Source organism: Gavia stellata, chromosome 3 (genome assembly GCF_030936135.1).
Source record: "Gavia stellata isolate bGavSte3 chromosome 3, bGavSte3.hap2, whole genome shotgun sequence".
Taxonomy (NCBI): Eukaryota; Metazoa; Chordata; class Aves; order Gaviiformes; family Gaviidae; genus Gavia; species Gavia stellata.
The window spans coordinates 101,747,976-101,766,195 of NC_082596.1; the positions used below are offsets into that span (position 1 = coordinate 101,747,976).

Sequence of the window (18,220 nt, forward strand, 5' to 3'; positions counted from 1 at the left end):
GCCATTGTTGTCCCTAAATCAGGGTTCTTCACCCGGTGTACAAAATGCCAATCAACACACTGAGTCGAGATATTTGTCTTTATTGCCAGTCTGCAGAGTGGGGTGCCGGGCATTTAACATCAGCCAGTACACCTCTCAGAAACACACAGGGTCTTTTATACAAAACAGTAACAAAGAAAGAATCACATTATAGTAACTGATTGGTCACTCACACTAAAGTTCATCTGCACATCTTAACTTTAACGTAACTCATTATACTACGGTGGACCTATATTTGCGCTTAAAATCTCCTCCTAGGGGTGTGGTTTTTAGTATTAAAATCACCTGAGGTTAGTTCAGGATACAAGTCTTGATTATATTCCAAAATACTTCTCTACAAGTCAGGTATCACTACACACCATTACACACACTAAGTAAGTTAGTGTATATTTGAAAGGTCCTTGTACGGTAGCATTTTCTTGACCAGGATGTGTATCCTAGTTACCAGCATGAGTTTCCATCTCCATCCTCAAGGATACCTGAATTCCGTTGCTATAATCTGATTCCATATGCAGCACCATCAGCCACCTCAGGACACACTTCTACCTGTCTATTGTATCCCTGCAAGCATCCATCTCTCCCAAAACGGTTCCCTGTTGGGAAATGCACCCTGCGGGCCTACAATGCTCCCCCTCAATACCGCAGGGCCTGGCTCCTGCTTGCAGGGTGCATCATGAAGCACACGCATGCTTTAACTGCTGTGAGCTACAGCTGCCGCACCACAAAAGCCCTGTGGGTTTTGCTGCCCGACTCACGCGGGGGTTGTTCCGAACCTGCGAGGACCGACAGCACCGAGTGCGCACACATATAGGGCGGGGAGGGGGTGAGCGAGGCGCGTAATGGCTGCCGCCCCCACACCAGGGCCGCACTTCGCGCCCTGCTGCCGCGCATGCGCACACCACCGCGCTCTGTGGGCGGCACACCGGAAGCAGCTGGGCTGTCAAGGCAGGCGGAAGTGACCTCATCGAACAGCTTCTTCCCCGCTCCTCCTTCATACTTCCGGCTGTTCCCTGTAGTCCCTGTTTTTCGGGCGGCGGGTGACGTGATCGAGGGCTGCTCCCCCATTGGCGGCGCTCCCCGCGGAGCCGGCGGAGGATGTCGGTGCCGCCGCTGCGGCGGCTCCGTCAGGCGCCGCGGCACCTGCTGGTCTGCGAGAAGGGCCACGCGCGGCACGCGCGCTCGCGGCACGCGGCGCACGTGCGGGACCACGCCTACAACTGCCGCGTGAGTGCGTCCGCCCGCCCGTCCGCCGCTCTGGCGGGCGCGAGCCGGCGGCGGGGCGGGGTTAACGGACAGTGCCGTTGGTGGGCGCGAGGAGAGGGTCTTTGGGGAGGCGGTTGTCGGGCGGGGGCTCAGCAGGGCCGGCCAGCCCGCCTGCGGCCTGCAGCCGTGCGGGGCCCTGCGGGGGAAGAGAGCTGCCAGAGGTTTCTGCGGCTCCGCCCTGAGACCAAAGCATCCCCTCAGCACGGGGGGAGGGGGCCGGCGGTTCTGCCTGTCAGCCCTTAAAGGGGCGTTTTGCTGGTGCTCCACCTCGCGCCAGGCTGTTTTCTGGAAGGTTCTGCCATCCTTGTCAAAGGTGGCCTGCACGCCTCTTCTAGGGGAGGGGGGAAAAAAAAAAAAGAAAAAGAAAAATTAGCCCCGGTTGGCTTGGTGGTATTCCGCAGCATGCAGCACCTCAAAGTGTGGAAGGCCATGCGGACACGAACTGGAAGAGGGGTGACCCGGTGGAAGAGGCGACAATGTTTTGTCACTGCTACCTGGCAAGTAACTCAGGGAGCAGCACCCACAAATTCCCAGTCCAAGCAGTGAGGGACTGAGGGGGTCCCTCAGCCATGAGAGAGGTTTCAGCTGAAGCCTGACTGCAGGTGTACCCTGAAAGTCCACTTTTTCATGTCCCTCCTTCTGCCAAAGTATCATATCATGCTGTCAACAACAACTGCTTCATTGTTTTGGACAACTTAATGTTGTGAAGGCCAGTTTTTGCCAACTCTCCTCTCTTTGCCTGTTGCAAGTGTCAGTCAGACCCTCTCGCTATTTCCTTAGTAATTTTTTTAGCAGCTAACTAGAAAGCTTTCTACTTGTGTGGCAGGCAGCCCATCTGTCAGTTGTTACTTCTCTTGTGTATGTGTGCAAAGGGAGGTATGTACCTGTTCTCTGTGAGCTTCTTTGTTTAAGAAAAAAATTTTTTTTGAGGTGTGAGTGGGAAGGAGCAGGCGGATGAACCTTTCTGCTGCTTGTGCATGGTTATTGGTAAGCTTGGTTCTTGCCCATGTAATAACCTTGTTTGCCTGGGTCTCCCAAACGTAAGAGTTCTCCTGATCTATGAAACACATACAGGAAAGGTTTTAAACAAAAGGGAAATTAAAAGTAGGCAATTGGGTCAAAAAACTGAATGCTGAGTTTAGGTACTTAGCCCTTTTGAAAATCAGTTTCCTACCCTAAATTAGAAACCTGTTACAGAAGTTGTTGTCTTAAGGTACGCCTTACGGCTTTTTTGAGAATCGTAAGCCCATCTTCAAGTTTTGTTCTGATGGTCTGTTCACTCTCCTGACTTCCACAATATTCTACAGAGGAGAATGCATTGATTCAAAAAATAGTTTAAATTCTACTTTGGTCTTTGCATTTCCACTGAGATTACATACATGCTTAGCCTACATTTTTAATTATATCTGCTTCCTTCAGCAAGGGCTGAAGGAAATGTTCCAGTGCGACTTCAAACTAAATTCATAATGACATGAAACAAGATCATTAGTTAAGTCATGCTGTGTAAAGTCATGCCTTTATGTAGCACCTCAAATGCTATTGTATAGCACGTAAAATGCAAAAACCAAATAATGTCTCTGCTGTGCTTGGAGATTTTTTGCAAATTGATGCATTTTGAAGACAATAGCTTGAAATTATTTTTTCTTTGTCTCATTTTGGTGTAACATACTGATTTGTTTGAAAAGAAGAGTTTTTCTTTTTTTATTTCTTGGTTTTCTTCCAGAACAGATTTTTAGGGTATGATTTAACGTTACAAATATGTTCCTAATAGGTGTCTTTTTTGATCCCTGAATGTGGCATACTACCTGAAGTGCTGAAAAGTACTGTTGCAGACGTTGGAGAGTACTACCTGGTGAGGAACTTACCAGTTCATGAATTGGTCTCTCACGAATTCATTGATGCTTTTGTGAAGAAAGGTAAGGTAATGAGAACATGACTGATGCAGTAATAGTGTACATTTTTCACAAAACAGTAAAATCCATTTAGTATTATTTATTCTGAAAAGTATTGTAAAGGAAGGGAAGAAAAAATACTAAGAAAATTCTGCATTCATTTCTTTATCTGTTTTTTTCTGATTTGTGGTGTGTCAACATTTGTTTACACCCAATGGGTCCAAAACCTCTATGACTGTTCCCTCTTCATTTCTCCCTATTCCATCTTAATTCTGTAAGCTAGCTGTCAAGAGGGCTTCCATGTATCCTGACACCTGTTTATCTTCTACATCTCATCTTCATGCAGATTCCTGCAGATATCAGCTCCCTTCCCAATTCTTTCATATTTCAACACAGAGCTGTGTTAGCTGTGTTCCATGGCAGGCAAGAGAAAAAGAGGAAAAAATACGCTTTTTTTGGGGGGGTGGCGTTTTTTTTTTTTTGCTAATGGAGCTGTGGTGGCTCATCCTTACACAGTAAGAGCAAAGAGGATGTGAAGAAAGACGCAGCCTCTGCCCAGCCAGCTTGCTATTGTGTACTCAGAGCATGCTGTTTTCATCGAGCAGGCCCCGCTCATTTGGCTCATGATAAATGTTGTACCCTTCAGATGATTATCAGGGAGAAAAAAAGCTTTAAAGGGAAAAGAGAGGAGAAGAGAGAACACGGGTGAAACGGGAGAATGAGATTCATTACTTTCTAAACGTGGGACTCTTTTGTATTTCCTTTATTCTCATTAATGGCTTTTATGCCAGTAGTTTTATGGAAGCAGTACAACGTTTGTACACCAAGTTTACAGGCTCTGACTCTTGTATTTTTAAGAACAAAATTGATTGTGGCAGATAATGCTACAAAATATATTTAATAATGGGAGCATCTTTCACCTTGTCTTCATATGAACTAATAATAGAAATGTTTGTGGAAAAAAAATGGGGGTTTTCATTTGCTGAGTGGGGAAGGTCGCAGGTGGAAAAAAGTGTTGTCACATTGGGGCGTATTGTTAATGTTGTCTGTATTACAGGTACTCTAGTGTCTGTCCAAGGTTTATTAAAATAATAACAAAATGCTATTTTGCTTCAAAAGGTGGAAGAAAATTAGTTGATGAAAACACAAGGGTTTAGAATGATTCAAATGGTATTTGGCATGTTTGATTATCTTGAGGTGAATCTTTCATATTGTCATGTCTGTAGAGATTGTGTAATCTCATGGTTTTCTGCTTTACTATTAAAGGTTCATGCTACGCACTTACCTATAACACAAAAATTGATCAAGATAATACTGCAGCTCTGCTACCAAATGGTATGTTTTGTTTTGGTTTTAGTAATACATACATATTGATTGTGGTCTTGGTGGTTTTTGTTTGTTTGTTTGTTTTTTTCATTTGGAATGATGTAAACTGGAAAATGTAATGCTTACTGTACTTGCCAACTTTATTAGAAATATGTTTGCATCAGGAAAAGAATTAACTTTTTTTTCATTCATGCTGTTAAATTACTTATTTCATCTAAAGGATATTTAAAAAAAATCACTTCACTTATGTATAGTATCAGATTGTTGGTGCTTCAACTGTAATTGCAATTGCTACAGAGGATTATTTTTGTGAAAACACTGCATTTCAACTTCTTGTTTCCTACTGGTCTTAAAGACAGAATTTGTACCAAAAAATAAAATTATCAGCACTGCTTAGGAACACTTTTTAAATATTCAGTGTTTATTCTTGGAGAATTACGTGACATGTTAAAATGCTCTGTTGCAGTTCCATCACAGTTTTATGACAAAATGTTCCATCTCGGGTGGGATTTTACACGCAGCGAAAATAATGAAACTATTTTGGGCTTCAAATATGTTGTCTTATTTCCATTTAACAATATATCAGATATAATAGAAACAGAAATTGGTCTATCAGCCCTCTAGCCTAAGATGCTGTAATATGACAGGTGCCCATCAGAACATAAGTAAATTCAGATTCTTCAGAGGATGAATTCTTTTATGTGCTCTGTTAGCACAGTCCTAGCAAATGGGGTACTTGACAGTGATTGTGTTTGTATGATACAGTTAGTACAAGCTATGCACAATTAATGCAGAGACAGCGTTACAGTTCCTGGTGATGTCACTATCTAAAATCTTCAGCAGCAGCCTTATTTGTTTGTATTCTGTATTATACTGTTACTTGTACAGTAGAATCAAAAGACTGTAAGGATCTGTTGTGTGAAATTCTGTAACAAGTGGCAGATGCCGGATTTGGTTTATGAACATGGGAGTGGAGTTGTTCCAGTGCATACCTGCTCGTCGCTAATAAGTATAGTTTACTTAATGTGAGTAGTCTCACTGGAGTTGGAGGAACTGCTTTTGTATGTTTAGTTGAGCAGTGCCTGCATGACTGTTTACCAAGTCAGGCCCTAGTGTAATGTAGTTTTCAACCAATGACACAGCAAATGCTAGGGGACAAGTGGAGGAGGAAAGATTGAGGTAATGAAGTGAAGTAGTACAGTAAAAAAGCTATGACTGTCTCAGAAATAGTAGTACACTTTTCTCATTCTAGTTCGTAAGACCTCTGATACAAAAAAAGAGTAACTGAGTTATAACATTTTTTGTTTAAGGGTTAATCTGTTAATCCATTTAACTGGAACTAAGGAGTCTGGATTACATTAGTAATATCATTGATCCAAAGCTAACATTGTATAAGGTATACAGTTCTCGGAAGACTTCAAAGGGAGCTATGTATAAGATTATTTGTATTAAAATTTGTTTTGTTTATAGGAAAACTAATTCTGTCAGTGGATAAGGATACTTATGAGGAACTTGGACTGCAAGGTCGCCCTTCTCAGTATTCTGGCAAAAAAGTAATGAGATATAGTAAGTATTATTTATATTAACAGCGCTTATTTCAGATCTGTCTGTGAAGCACTTTGTTAGGATGTTAAACCAGCAATGTTGAAACTTCCCTTTCCTTAACATCGGTTATTGTCTAGGTTGTATTTTTCCAGATGCAGATACAAGGACTGCATGAAGAGAAAAAATACTTTTTCCAAATAATAAAGCAGTTATAAGGAAATAAATGTGTGATCTTTTGGGTGTTTATAAAATTTTTAATTTCTGGGGTTTTCATTGTGTAGTTTATACTGGAGTGATGTAGGACTCAAGAATTTTTGTGTACTGTGCACAGTATCTATCCCTTCTGATTTAAATCGGAAAATACTGAACTAATTAAGGTAGCGCTTAAAATTTGCACACTATACAAAAAAAAAAAAAAAATCAGTTAAGAGCCTCACCCAAGACTGCTTGCTTGAAAGGGAGAATTATATTACATTTGAGACATTTAAAATGGTAGTCTCCATATACCAAGTACTTGGAAAATGTTGTAATTTTTTAACAGCTGTAGAGGAGACATACTGAGTGTGATTTTATTTTTGTTAACTTTTTTTGGTAAATAATTAAAAAAAACATGAACGCTATGCCATCTCAAATGTATTAGAACCTGCAGTAGTTGATAGGTAGTTACATAAAAACTTTAGGATGGGAAACTTGTTATCTAGAATAAGAATTTTAGCAAAATGGGACATTTTACTATTCAGTTTGTCAAGTAAAATGTATGATGAAATTTCCATCTGAAAAATAAATGCAACTTTTAGCCTGGGACCAATTCATCTACAAAAAAAACAGTTGAAAAAGTGTCATTGCCATAGATATGGCTTTTGATGTTAGAAGCTCTAGCTTTTTTAGTGCTAATAGCTTGCCTAATTGCCAAGATATTTTTAAGGTGCTGTTTTGGGACTTCTGTCACTGCCATTACAAAAGGAATCTGTCCCTCCAGTCACTAGAAGGCAGTTCCAGATTATATCAAAATAAGGATAGCAGGAGGTAAATATTTATTTACGTAACGGGGAGTCATACTTGCGTAATCATATTTTTTATAAAGATGCTGTATATGTGAAAAGGAAGTTTAATGTTCTTTGGTTTCTTTGTGTTCTGTTAGTTCTTAATGAATTTAATATTAAAATTTATTTCAGTTGAGTAACTATTGCTTTTGTACATTTTTGCAGTTATAACTATTGACTTGACTGATGCCGGCTTTCACCCTGATAGCAAGAAGCATAACAGAGTGCTTTGGGCCTTGAAGGAAAAGAAACCTTTAGAATTTGACTTCCTGCTGGCTTGGTATAATACAGGTAATAAGAACTAAATGTAGAACTAAAATGTAACTGACATGAAGTCCAAATGTTTTTAGTTTGCTGTTCTTTTCTACTGATTGCCCAAATGCATTTTTAGTGGAGGGAAAAGTTAAATTAAAATGTGTTTGGGAGGGATTTTTTGTTTGCTTTGTTTATTTGTTTGGGGTTTGGCACGTGTGTTATTTCCTACACAGCAGAACATCTCAGTTCAGGATCACAACAGTGATTCATAGGAGATACATTAGTTGCTTCATTCCCTTGTCTCTGTGTTGCCCAGGCTTTCTGGCGTAACTTTGCCTATTTGATAGCGCAGCCTCTTCTTTATAAATCTGTGACATACATAACCACTATTAATACACTTTTTTTAGTTTTTTATTAATACATATAAGTTATGTATTTGATGTAGTACTTGAGATGGGGAACTTCTCGTTTCATCAGTAGTTACAGGACATGTACAGAGTCCCTATTTCTGTCATTTGCTGTGTATTTTGATACACATGCGGTCTGCTATTTTATTATTTTATTCTCAAGGGCTTGTTTGAGATTGGAGCAGAGTGAGAGGTTGTTTTAAGAAATCGTATTGTCTCACATCACCTTTCTTCTAGAATTCATTTACCTACTGTTTTCTGATTTACATTAATTTTTCTTCTGGGGTTTAAGTATTGTTCTTCATCTGAGGGTCATTTTCCAAAGTCCTCAGTTGCTTGTTTTACTTCAGAACAGGCTGTATCGAGGGGTATGTAGCATTTGTATAGAGTTGACAAAAGCTGCAGGGGCCTGTACTGCAAAAAAAAAAGTTTTCTTCGTCATAGCTGTATAGCTTTTAGTGTGGTTCTGCTTTGTCACGAAGAAGTCTCCACACTAGTGAGAGGGGATATTAAAGAGGTCCCTGAGAATGCTTTCCCATCTGCCCTTGCCTGGCTTTTCAAGACCAGGTTTGAGAGGGCGTTACTGATCTGAGAAATTGAAGCTGCTTGCAAGTTCCTCTAGCAGTGTCCCACGTTTCACTTTAGTCCTTAATGTATCCCCTCCCTTTTTTTTAAGTACTAAGCGGAGGACAAAGATCTTTCCATGTTTGTCATACAGAAATTGTTTAAAGGCTTGTAGTCTTCGGGGAAGAGTCACAGTGAAGACTTGCTACCATAAATGGTGACATAAATCCAGCTAAGGTGGCAGATCTTCAGGCTCAGTTTGCTTGGATTTATTGACCCTGGGCAGAGAGCAAAATGCCTCTAGGGCCAGCATGTTTCTTGTGTTTGTTGCTGCTAGTGTAGCAGCATTCAGGAAGAATATCATTCCTTTTCCTCACTTTCTTACATCCAAAAACCAGGTCAGGTCAATCATTTCCTGAATATGGAGTTAAATCTGAATGCCTTTCTGTGCAGGAATCTTGTGCTCATAACACACCAACGACTCTTCCTTAGTACTGACAAAATTAAAACTTTTATAGATTTTTTTATTAATAGACATGAGGCATCATGTAGATTCTGCTGGAAGGGGAAAAGAGGGGTGTATTTTGTTGAGAGAATCTGTATCCTCCGTAAACATTCTGCTTTCAGCCTTCCTGCTGATAACTGGTGTTTCTTACTGTGGCCAGCACTGCTGCAAACCTATAAACATTCGTGTCACTTTCCAAAAGCAGGATTTTCTGTTTTCATGCCCGTTTTTCCCACTCAGTGGTTCTGGCAGCAAGAGGAACAGAAAAACGGACTATGGAGTGTCTCGTGTCCTTAATGACAGAGGCAAAACAACCTTTTCTTCTCTTCTCTATTGCTGTAATTTCTGTGATAATTTTAAATGTTTATTGGCTGAAATTCACTGGCCTCCAAAAAACTTTGACAATGTGCCTGGTTGTTGTTGACATGGAAAGCTATGCTGTAGCTAGGGGAATTGTTCTGTTGGAGTCTTGTCTGTAGTTTTTGAGTTTTCTTGAAGTAAGGGCTGTAGCTGAGGCTCCTATATGGAGCGGACATTTAAAATGTGTAATTTTTTATATTTGACTAAGAATTCTAGGGCAATATTATACATTCTTTGAACCTGTTACTCTAACAAATTCCAATAGGAAGTACAGACTGAAGGAAGGTCATCTGCTCTAGCACACTTCAGACTTAAATATATCTATATAAAAATACTAAATTAACAAGAATTCAGTGGCTGCCTGTCTTTGTCACTCTGCCCTTCGGTACTTGGACAGCGTTTTTTGAAGGATGTCTAAAAAGGATCAGGTTCACCCTCCTTTTTCTACTTCCCCATGTGATTGTCCTTGATGAGATAAATATGGCTGATGGAGTTTAGACAGTCCATAATTCTTGATAGCAACTCTTGGCTATTGTATTCCACAGTGAAATCTCTAGCCTATTCTTGAATTTCTTCTGTTCATACATGCCTTTCCTGCAGTATTGAAATGCTATTCTGGACTTCAGACTTCTCATGAATAAGGTATTATTTCTTGGTCGCCTAGAGACCCATTGTTACTTTATGAAAGTAGAGTACATTGTCTGGAATTTCAAATTTAGGAGAATTGATTCCACATCAACTATCTTACTGCTTCAAAAAGGAAGTTGGTTAATATCTTTTAATTTGCAATATGATTGCTTAGGTTAGGTTAGGTTTTTAGAATTTTCCCTGCTGTTTTGGATCGCTTACTAGAGTTGAAGAAACATGGCCTTACCCACAAGTCCATCAAGGTACATCTAACTGTTACAGCCATACTGCATTTGAAGACTTACCACTTTTCTTCTCTGATCCTAGTAAAGTGAGATTTGTGATACAGTTTGATTTCTCTACACTCTTCCTTTCCTTTTCTCTTCAATCCTTGTTCCCCAGACTATCCTAGAAGTCCTCTTGACATCATTGATAAACCTGTTCTCAAACCTGTAGTCACCTGCTCACCTCTCCACTGTTCAGGGAAAATGGTGTTCTGGGATGGCAGACACCTTAACCAGGTGGGTAGGAGGGTCTCTGGTCTTGATGACAGATTCTGGTATTTTTCTGGGATAATACCACCTTCCAAATAGACCTTATCTGAAGATGATTTCTCAATTTACTGTGAAGGAAGAATTTTTCTCAGAAACCTTATGGCTCCTAAATTAAGTTTGCTGTCACACTTAGGAAATAAAGTATGTGTTTTTTAGTGATGGGATAAGACCTCTCAGAAGGATGCTTACACATTCTTGTCCTCAGCTGAGAGAACTAAGAGATCCACTAACCTGACATGCTGGATAGAAGACTGAGTGCCTTTTAGGACAACGAAAAGGCAAACTTTCTGCAGTTGTGAAGGTGTGTTCCAGGAGAATTTAATGACGCTATAGCTTCTTGCAAAGTATTCCTGAGATCTGCAGGAATTTTATTTCATTGGAGTTGTTCATGATTCTAGAAGCCATACTGTCTCTAGGAGGCAGTTCTTAGAGAAGTAGTGATGCAGGAATCCCTCTAGACACTCAGTGGTTTTGGAGGGAATACTGCCTCAATTCATTTGAGCTTAGTTCCCTTTATCTGATCTTAGAGATGAGTTATCTTTGTGTACACCTACTACATGTATTCTCCCTCTCAAATGGCAATGCCTGAGGAATTTCTAGAGATGCTGAGCTAGAGATGACCTAACGGTATAAGGTATGCATTGGCCATCTACAGCAGTGAGTACCTGTGCATGAGCATGAAGGGAATGTATGTATGAGCACTAGCAAGGCAAAATGTTCTCTGGCCTCGTGAGTATAGGCATGGGTGTACTTACGGTGTGAGTGCATTTGCAGACCACTTTGTCTTGGGGAGCAGTTAACGTGTGTTCTTGCTCCCTTTCATGTGTTCCTTTTCAGGAGCACTCTGAACTCCCCTTTCTAATGAGTTCATTTTATTACTTGCCCAGTGAATTCTGCTTGAATTTTCTATTGACAGACCTATACTTGCTAGTTAAATAGTAATTTTACTGAGCTAATTTTTATGTCCAAGAAGATAAGGAAGCTGAAGATTCTGTGGCTTTTGCCAAAGATAACAGCTTGTAAGCAGTTTCACACAGTGCACTTTCTTGTATACATATGCAAAGGTTTCATGTATTCAGTGCTCATTTTGTTTAGTAGTTTCGTAACAGCTCTTTGTGGTGTTGTGTTGTTAAGGTGCAGAGGGATCAACATTGATGTCATACTTTTCAAAAAATCAAATACAGGCCCTGAAGCCAAAAATAACATTCAGCACATTAAGGGACTTGCAGTGCCCGGTGTTGCAAAGTAATGAACTACAAGGAAAGCCAGACGAGTCCTGCAGTACCGAAGAACTGTTTGAATGGCTGGGTGCTGTCTTGAATCAAGTTAGCTTGTAAGTACTTGAATTTGTTTGATCTTTAAATACATTTTAAGTAATGAAAGCCACAATTTATTTTAAGGAAGAGTTAAATAATAATTAAGAAAGACACATTTCTGTAAGTGGGAAGTCTGTTATGCACGTAAGTGTTTGTTGTAAGTCTTGAATAACTTACCTGTGTTCTTAGGGATACCCATGTGTACTGGTTTTGGCTGGGATAGGGTTAATTTTCTTTGTAGTAGCTGGTGCGGTGCTGTGTTTCGGATTTGTGACCAAAACAGTGTTGATAACACAGGGATGTTTTAGCTGTTGCTGAGCCGTGCTCACATAGTGTCAAGGCCTTTTCTGTTTCTCACACTGCCCCGCCAGCAAGTAGGCTGGGGGTGGGCAAGAGGCTGGGGGGGATCACAGCCACGACAGCAGGCCCCAGGTGACCAGAGGGATATCCCACACCATATGGTGGCGTGCTCAACAATAAAAGCTGGGGGAAGGAAGGGCGGGAAACATTCGGAGGTACAGCATTTGTCTTCCCAAGTCACAGTTACACATGATGAAGCCCTGCTTTCCTGGAGATGGCTAAACATCTGCCTGCTGATGGGAAGTAGTAAATGAATTCCTTAGTTTGCTTTGCTTTCGGGTGCAATTTTTTGCTTTACCTATTAAATTGTCTTTACCTCAACCCATGCATTTTGTCACTTGCATCTTTCTGATTCTCTCCCCCATCCTCCTAGGGAGGAGTGAGTGAGCAGCTGTGGGGTGTTCAGGTGCTTACCAGGGTTAAGCCACAGAAGTGTGATGTCTTGTGTATTAATTGCTTGGCCATTAGTTGCTTGGGTATAAATTTAGATGATATACATAGATACTACCTGTTTGGTGCAAGTTTTGATTACTAAGACTTCCTGTAGATGATCTAAAGTGTATTAATTTTAGTTGGGTTTTGTTTTGTTTTTTCCCAGAGACAACAAATCGTCTAGCTTCTTATCAACCTATTGTTGTCCTCAGCCCAACACAGTGGTGGAAAAAGCTTTTTTGTGCACCATCACAGGCTTTATAATTCCTGAGAAGATAATTCAGTTATTGGAGCAGCTGTGGTAAGAGCTGAAACATTTAGTACTTTACTAAAACACTTGTATTCTAACACTTTTTAATTTTCTAAATCAGTTTTAAATACTTCTTTTCAGTAGTGCTGTTGGAGGTAAATAGCAAAATACACAAAATGAAGACTTTTTTTTAATTGGGAAATGAACTGGAAGCTTAACATTGGTATAAAAAAAGCAATAAACAATTTTAGATACTTCAAATTTGAAAATGCCTGCCCTGTATTCTAGTAATGACTTTGGTTTTTATCTGAATTTCTAGGAAACAGTGGCTCTACTGAGCTCCTGCATTTTTCAAATTCCCCCGTCTGTGAAAATCAGATGCCCTCAAATATGTCTAACTTAGTTTTTTTTAACTACTGATGGAAAATATGACTGACATTCCTTTTATGACACCAAAAAGAATATCACACGGTACTTCAAAGTTATTACGGCATTACAGTAAATTAAGTTATAGCGAGTTGGTTTTTTTTAATCGAGTGTTGTAACATGAGCAGGGTAGCTGTAGTTCTAATTCAATACCAAACTACATGATACTAGTGTATCATGGATCAGTGTGGTATCTGCCTGTATTGTATATTAGTGCTACTGATAGCAAATTCTGGAAGGTCCTTGCTCCATGTGTGAGAGAATTCTTGAAGTGCCTGGTGGCTAACGATTGTAGGACTGACTCATGACAGTATTGCTGTTGCTTGATCTGAAATATCATCATTACTCTGAGCAATTTTCAAATCTCATGCAGAAAGCCTCCCTAGGCTAGGGTTGGAACAGAAATTTCCTTGGCTTTTATTCTCTACTTAAGAGCAGTGGATAATATCTGGCTTTGGTTATTTGTAATCCATTTCCTTTCTGGTGGTAAATGTATTTGTGTCAAGCATAGCCTGACTGTGTTTCTTCCTCCTATGTCTTTTTTTCCCTGATAGCAACTGTTCTCAGTAAACATTCTATTTTCTGAAAGACAATGCATGCTGTAGGAAATTCAGAACAGCTACTTTTACAACTGTTTCTAATTGCTATAACTTGCAGGTTTGCCATGTCTAAAAGTATGGTAGGAATAATCATGAGTCAATCTTATTTCACTTTCTAATGTCTTCTGAAATAATACTTTCTTTTGAATTTATTTATCATGTACTAAAGCAGGTTTTTTAATTATTAATTACAAATTTTCACTGAAGTGCTTGTCTTTTTGATTTTTTTTAATTTTTTTTTTTACTTTTATATTGTATACTTGAACATGCTGTCTGTTCCATTACAATTGTTGATTACCTTGTCTTCTTCCTTGCAGTTGCTATTTTGGTGAACCAAAACTGGCATATTGGCTGACCTTAACTGTGCATGGCTTTGCAGACAGCCCTGTTTCCTGGAGAGAAAGTGAACATGGTTTCCACAAGGGAGGAGAGAATTTGTACAACTTTGTCATTTTTAGAAATCTGGACTACTGGATTCAGATGGCTGTAGGAACTAACGATGATTGTCCTCCATAAAGCTATGTCTACAGAAGAAGTTTTCTATTAATTCCATGTTACTGAATAGAAACCTAATAAGATAGTTTTTATAAAAGTAATTGGTAACAAGTACTAAGAGGCTGTATATGATTTTCCATTATTTATAGCCCTTAAAGGATGACCTACAATGGAAGGAATGGATTTTTGTTTCTTCACTGTCATACAGTGCCTTCTGAAAGACTTCACAGTTCTAGCTTTAAGAAAAAGATATGTTTTTTGAGAGTTTAAGTTCTCAGGAATTGACTGTAGGTGGTTTCCTTCTATCCATGAATAACTTTGGAATTTGAAAGTTAGTTTTACAGATTGTTAGCTAGAATATTTGGGAGGAAAGCTCATTTTGGAATTCAGTGTTTTCTTTCTAAACCTTCTTTCTGTAAAACCTTCAAATTCATGTTTAAGACATTTTGGACTACATGCTGGCAAATTAAAAAAAAAAAAGGAGCTGTGTTCTCCATAATTTGGGGGGAGGGGAGGAGAAGGTGAGGAGAAGGAGGCACGTGACAGTAGGAGGAACACCCATTGAACGTGGAAAAAGTAAAGGCTTACTGACCTGCTTCTCGGATTTTGCAGATCACAGTTGGTTATCAGAAAGAAGCTGATTTTTAATAGTGATGCAGAATGCTGCTGCTTGCCTTCTTAATTGACCTCTACACACACACACACTCACACCCCCACCAAATACCTAGTTTTAAAAGTAGCTTGTGGTTCTTGCTTACAGGACAACTCACTGAGCTAAGATTTCACTGTTGCTTTATTGCAGACATGTTTCTGGAAAGAACACTATGGAGATACCCCCAAACAACGCAGCTGAAGTGAAGCAGGTTTTGTTAACGATAAGCAGTAATGCTGAGAGCATAGGCAGATATAAAGAATCCAGGTTAACTCCTGTTGAAATCCATGGAAGTTTGGATGGTGGTTTGGGGATGAGGGGAGATAGGCGTTATTTGTTTTGTGTTTTATGGAGTGGGTATGTATCATTTAAGTACCAATGCAGTGCGAAAATGGAAGTTGTTCACTTGATGGAGCGAGCGATTGGTAGTGGAAGTTGAGGCATAGCGGTAGTGGAAACATCAAGATCTCCTGTCAGGGTGAGGGGCACAGTAAAGCAGAAAGCCCATGGGAAGCAGTTGAGCTTTCTTTCTTTATCTGTTTATTGGTCCTCTTCAGTGAGGAGAATCATCTTGGATGATTTACTGGATGGTATTTGGTTGTCATACATCTCCACTAAACATAACCCCTTTTGCTCAAGTTTTGTTACACATTTCACAAACAACTTTCACAAATCAGCAAACAGTTTTCTAAATCATTATGTTGTTTTTCAAAAAGATCCTGCCATGAAGCACTTCTAGTGGGTTACCAGGAGTGGAAGTGCCACCTTGTCACATGTACAAACATACACTTACACTGAAGGGACAACAGTCTGGGAAAGTTCTTGGCTTGACACTTGACTAGTATATATTTAACATGGCTGGCTTCACCATTGTCTTTCATTACTATGCATCGGTACAAATGGCTTCAGTTGTTGGCTAAAGTCTGCTTTTGAAGGTATCTGTTGAGGGATTATGCCATGTATCAACTTCCACAAGAGAGACTAGTAAGCAGAAGTGTCTTCCCTTTTTTCCCCTTGATCAGAAGGTCTCTTAAAAGCTTGGGCTTTTCCTGGAAGTTTCACCTGCAGTAAAAATTCTAACACAAGTTAAAAACCTTGACTCTTTGTGAAAAGTTGGATGAAGTTTGTAGCCACTCCAGCAAATGTGCTTACCAGATTCTAGTAAAACTTTTTCTCCCCACAATGTGTATGTACACAAACAAGTGTAATGTATACTGCTTGGAAAAAAAAAAAATCAACTGCCGTCCAGAAGTATTGGTGGGTTTATTTCCCTTATTAACTGAAAGAAAGGAGTGAAGTCTTATGCATATGCTTCATAACACTAGCAGCAGGAGTGCAGCAGCTATTGGCCTTGGCTCTGAAATGGCAGCAGTAGGACCAGGTGAAGTGAGTTTTCTAATTGGCACCTGGTTGCAGAGCACCCTGGGATTGTTGATGAAGTAGCTGCCACAGAAGTGCTGGTGGGTGCACAGTGCATTGCCTCACTGAGACAATTCTGGAAGGCAGGCTGGGAAGCAGGCATTTCAGCTTTATCAGTTCTCCTCAGCATGTGAGTATTAAGGTTAATCTTTTATGGATATCTAGGAAAAATCTCATCAGATCAGTCAACAGTTCCCTTTGCCTCCTATCTACATAGGCAAGGGACTGTAAATACTTCTCAAAGCTCAGTGTTACAGGCAGAGTCATTTGGCTATGCTGCCTCCTACAATCCCTACTTGTCATCTGGTGGTTGTTTCAAATGGCTTTTCCAGCTACGGAAGGGATTAAAATCCTGTCTCTGGATCTTGCAACTTATTTGAGATGCTGACTTGGTTTCTGGCTTTTCTCCATTTCCTTCAAACCTGGACAAAGTATTGTTGAAACCCTTCTGTTGTCAATAGTCGCTGCAGTTTGTCTACTCTTAAAAATCCATGAAATGATACATTAACCAGACATGCTTTCCTAGCAAGGTCCGATGGTGTGCCTGCCCTTTAGGAGACAGGCTTTCCTCCGCTTTGTAGTTGCACAGAGGATAAACGGGGGTGGAATTTACTTCTTTCTTAACACCTGCAAACAACTGTGACCTGAGGGAAGATTTTCCTGGGATGAGGGATAGCAGCCTGGTCTGTAAGGACAGATGGAGTACTCTGTCTCCTCAGGAGACTCCCAAGCATGGGGGAGACTTGCTGAGAAAAGGAAGAGAAAGGCATTGCTCACATGCTTGGGGAACAGGTTAGGAGGGAAGAGCTGGGACTGGGCCAGGTGGGCAGTAATTCAAGGAAGAATTGGGCAGGGCACATGAGATGGAGATAAAAGGTTTTGGATGAGAATGAAAGATGGCTGCTGGTGGTGTTGCCCTTTGTGCCTGCCTGGGAGGGAGGACAGGAAAATCCAAAAGGTTCCTGAGAGCTGCAGAAGTAATAGGCAGCAGCTGTGCACCAGCTGCTTTTGAGATCAAAGGGCTGAGTGCTTACTAAGAAGTTTTGCCTCTGGGGAGTGTTTTATCTACCATGGGGAAGGAGAGCCAAATAGCTGAAGGTAGAGACAAGCCTGGGGCAAGCTGGTTGCATGAGAAGTAGAGGTTTTTGTTGTGCTGGTATGTGGATAGACAGTGATAAGACACTCCTTGAGAGCTAGGGAACTGCTCTGCTTTAACCTCAGCCCTTCTACTGAGCTGTGCATTCCTGCCTCTCAGCTGGTGGAAGAAAAGGGAATTTTGTTGAGAGGTTACTGGGGGGTAGCAGAACCAGCTGGGAATGGGCTACAAAGATCATGCTTTTCCAGCCATATGCCTGAGTAAGTGGTTATGTGTATTCAGAAATTGGTGGGTGTGGAACAAATAGAGAACAAACTTTCATGGTGACAAAGGGGAGATAAAAGCTGAGGCAGCTGGATAGTGTGTGTTATGCAAAATCACTCTAAATAGAATATATTTGCCTTTTTGGTTTGCAAATGCTGACTGAGTCAGGAACCTGTCTGGAGAAATAAAGGTATGCGTCCCATAATGGCAAGAACAGGAGCCTAACGGTGGTGATAGCATTTTGTGTGAGGAAGGGAATATTAGCATGGGGGACCCTGAGAAAGTTCGAGATAAGGATGAGAAAAAACCCCTTTCACTATCAGAATAGGTTCTAGAGATGCTGTGGTTGCAGAGGGAAAGCAGCAAGATTTAGCACAGCTTGGATCTGGAGAACGCAGGAGAGACAAGAATGAGTGCTAACCTAAGGCTGCTTGAAAGGGAGGTGACAGGCCTTAATGGAAGGAGAAGCATGAGCTTTGTTTCAGCTGCATCATGCTGTCGTAGCCATTTTGGAGAAGCTAGCCAAGATAT

General features: G+C 40.6%; 1 protein-coding gene across 1 annotated transcript; it reads left to right on the forward strand.

Annotated features, from left to right (window-relative positions):
- The first annotated feature begins 1,134 nt into the window (after positions 1–1,134).
- On the forward strand, positions 1,135–14,719 carry RPP40 (ribonuclease P/MRP subunit p40). The gene is made up of 8 exons (XM_059815300.1): positions 1,135–1,263; positions 3,074–3,218; positions 4,461–4,529; positions 5,991–6,086; positions 7,274–7,399; positions 11,515–11,713; positions 12,655–12,789; positions 14,081–14,719. Exons 1-8 carry the CDS (start codon positions 1,135–1,137, stop codon positions 14,277–14,279), a joined length of 1,098 nt encoding a protein of 365 aa, XP_059671283.1. The 3' UTR covers positions 14,280–14,719.
- The last annotated feature ends 3,501 nt before the right edge of the window (positions 14,720–18,220 follow it).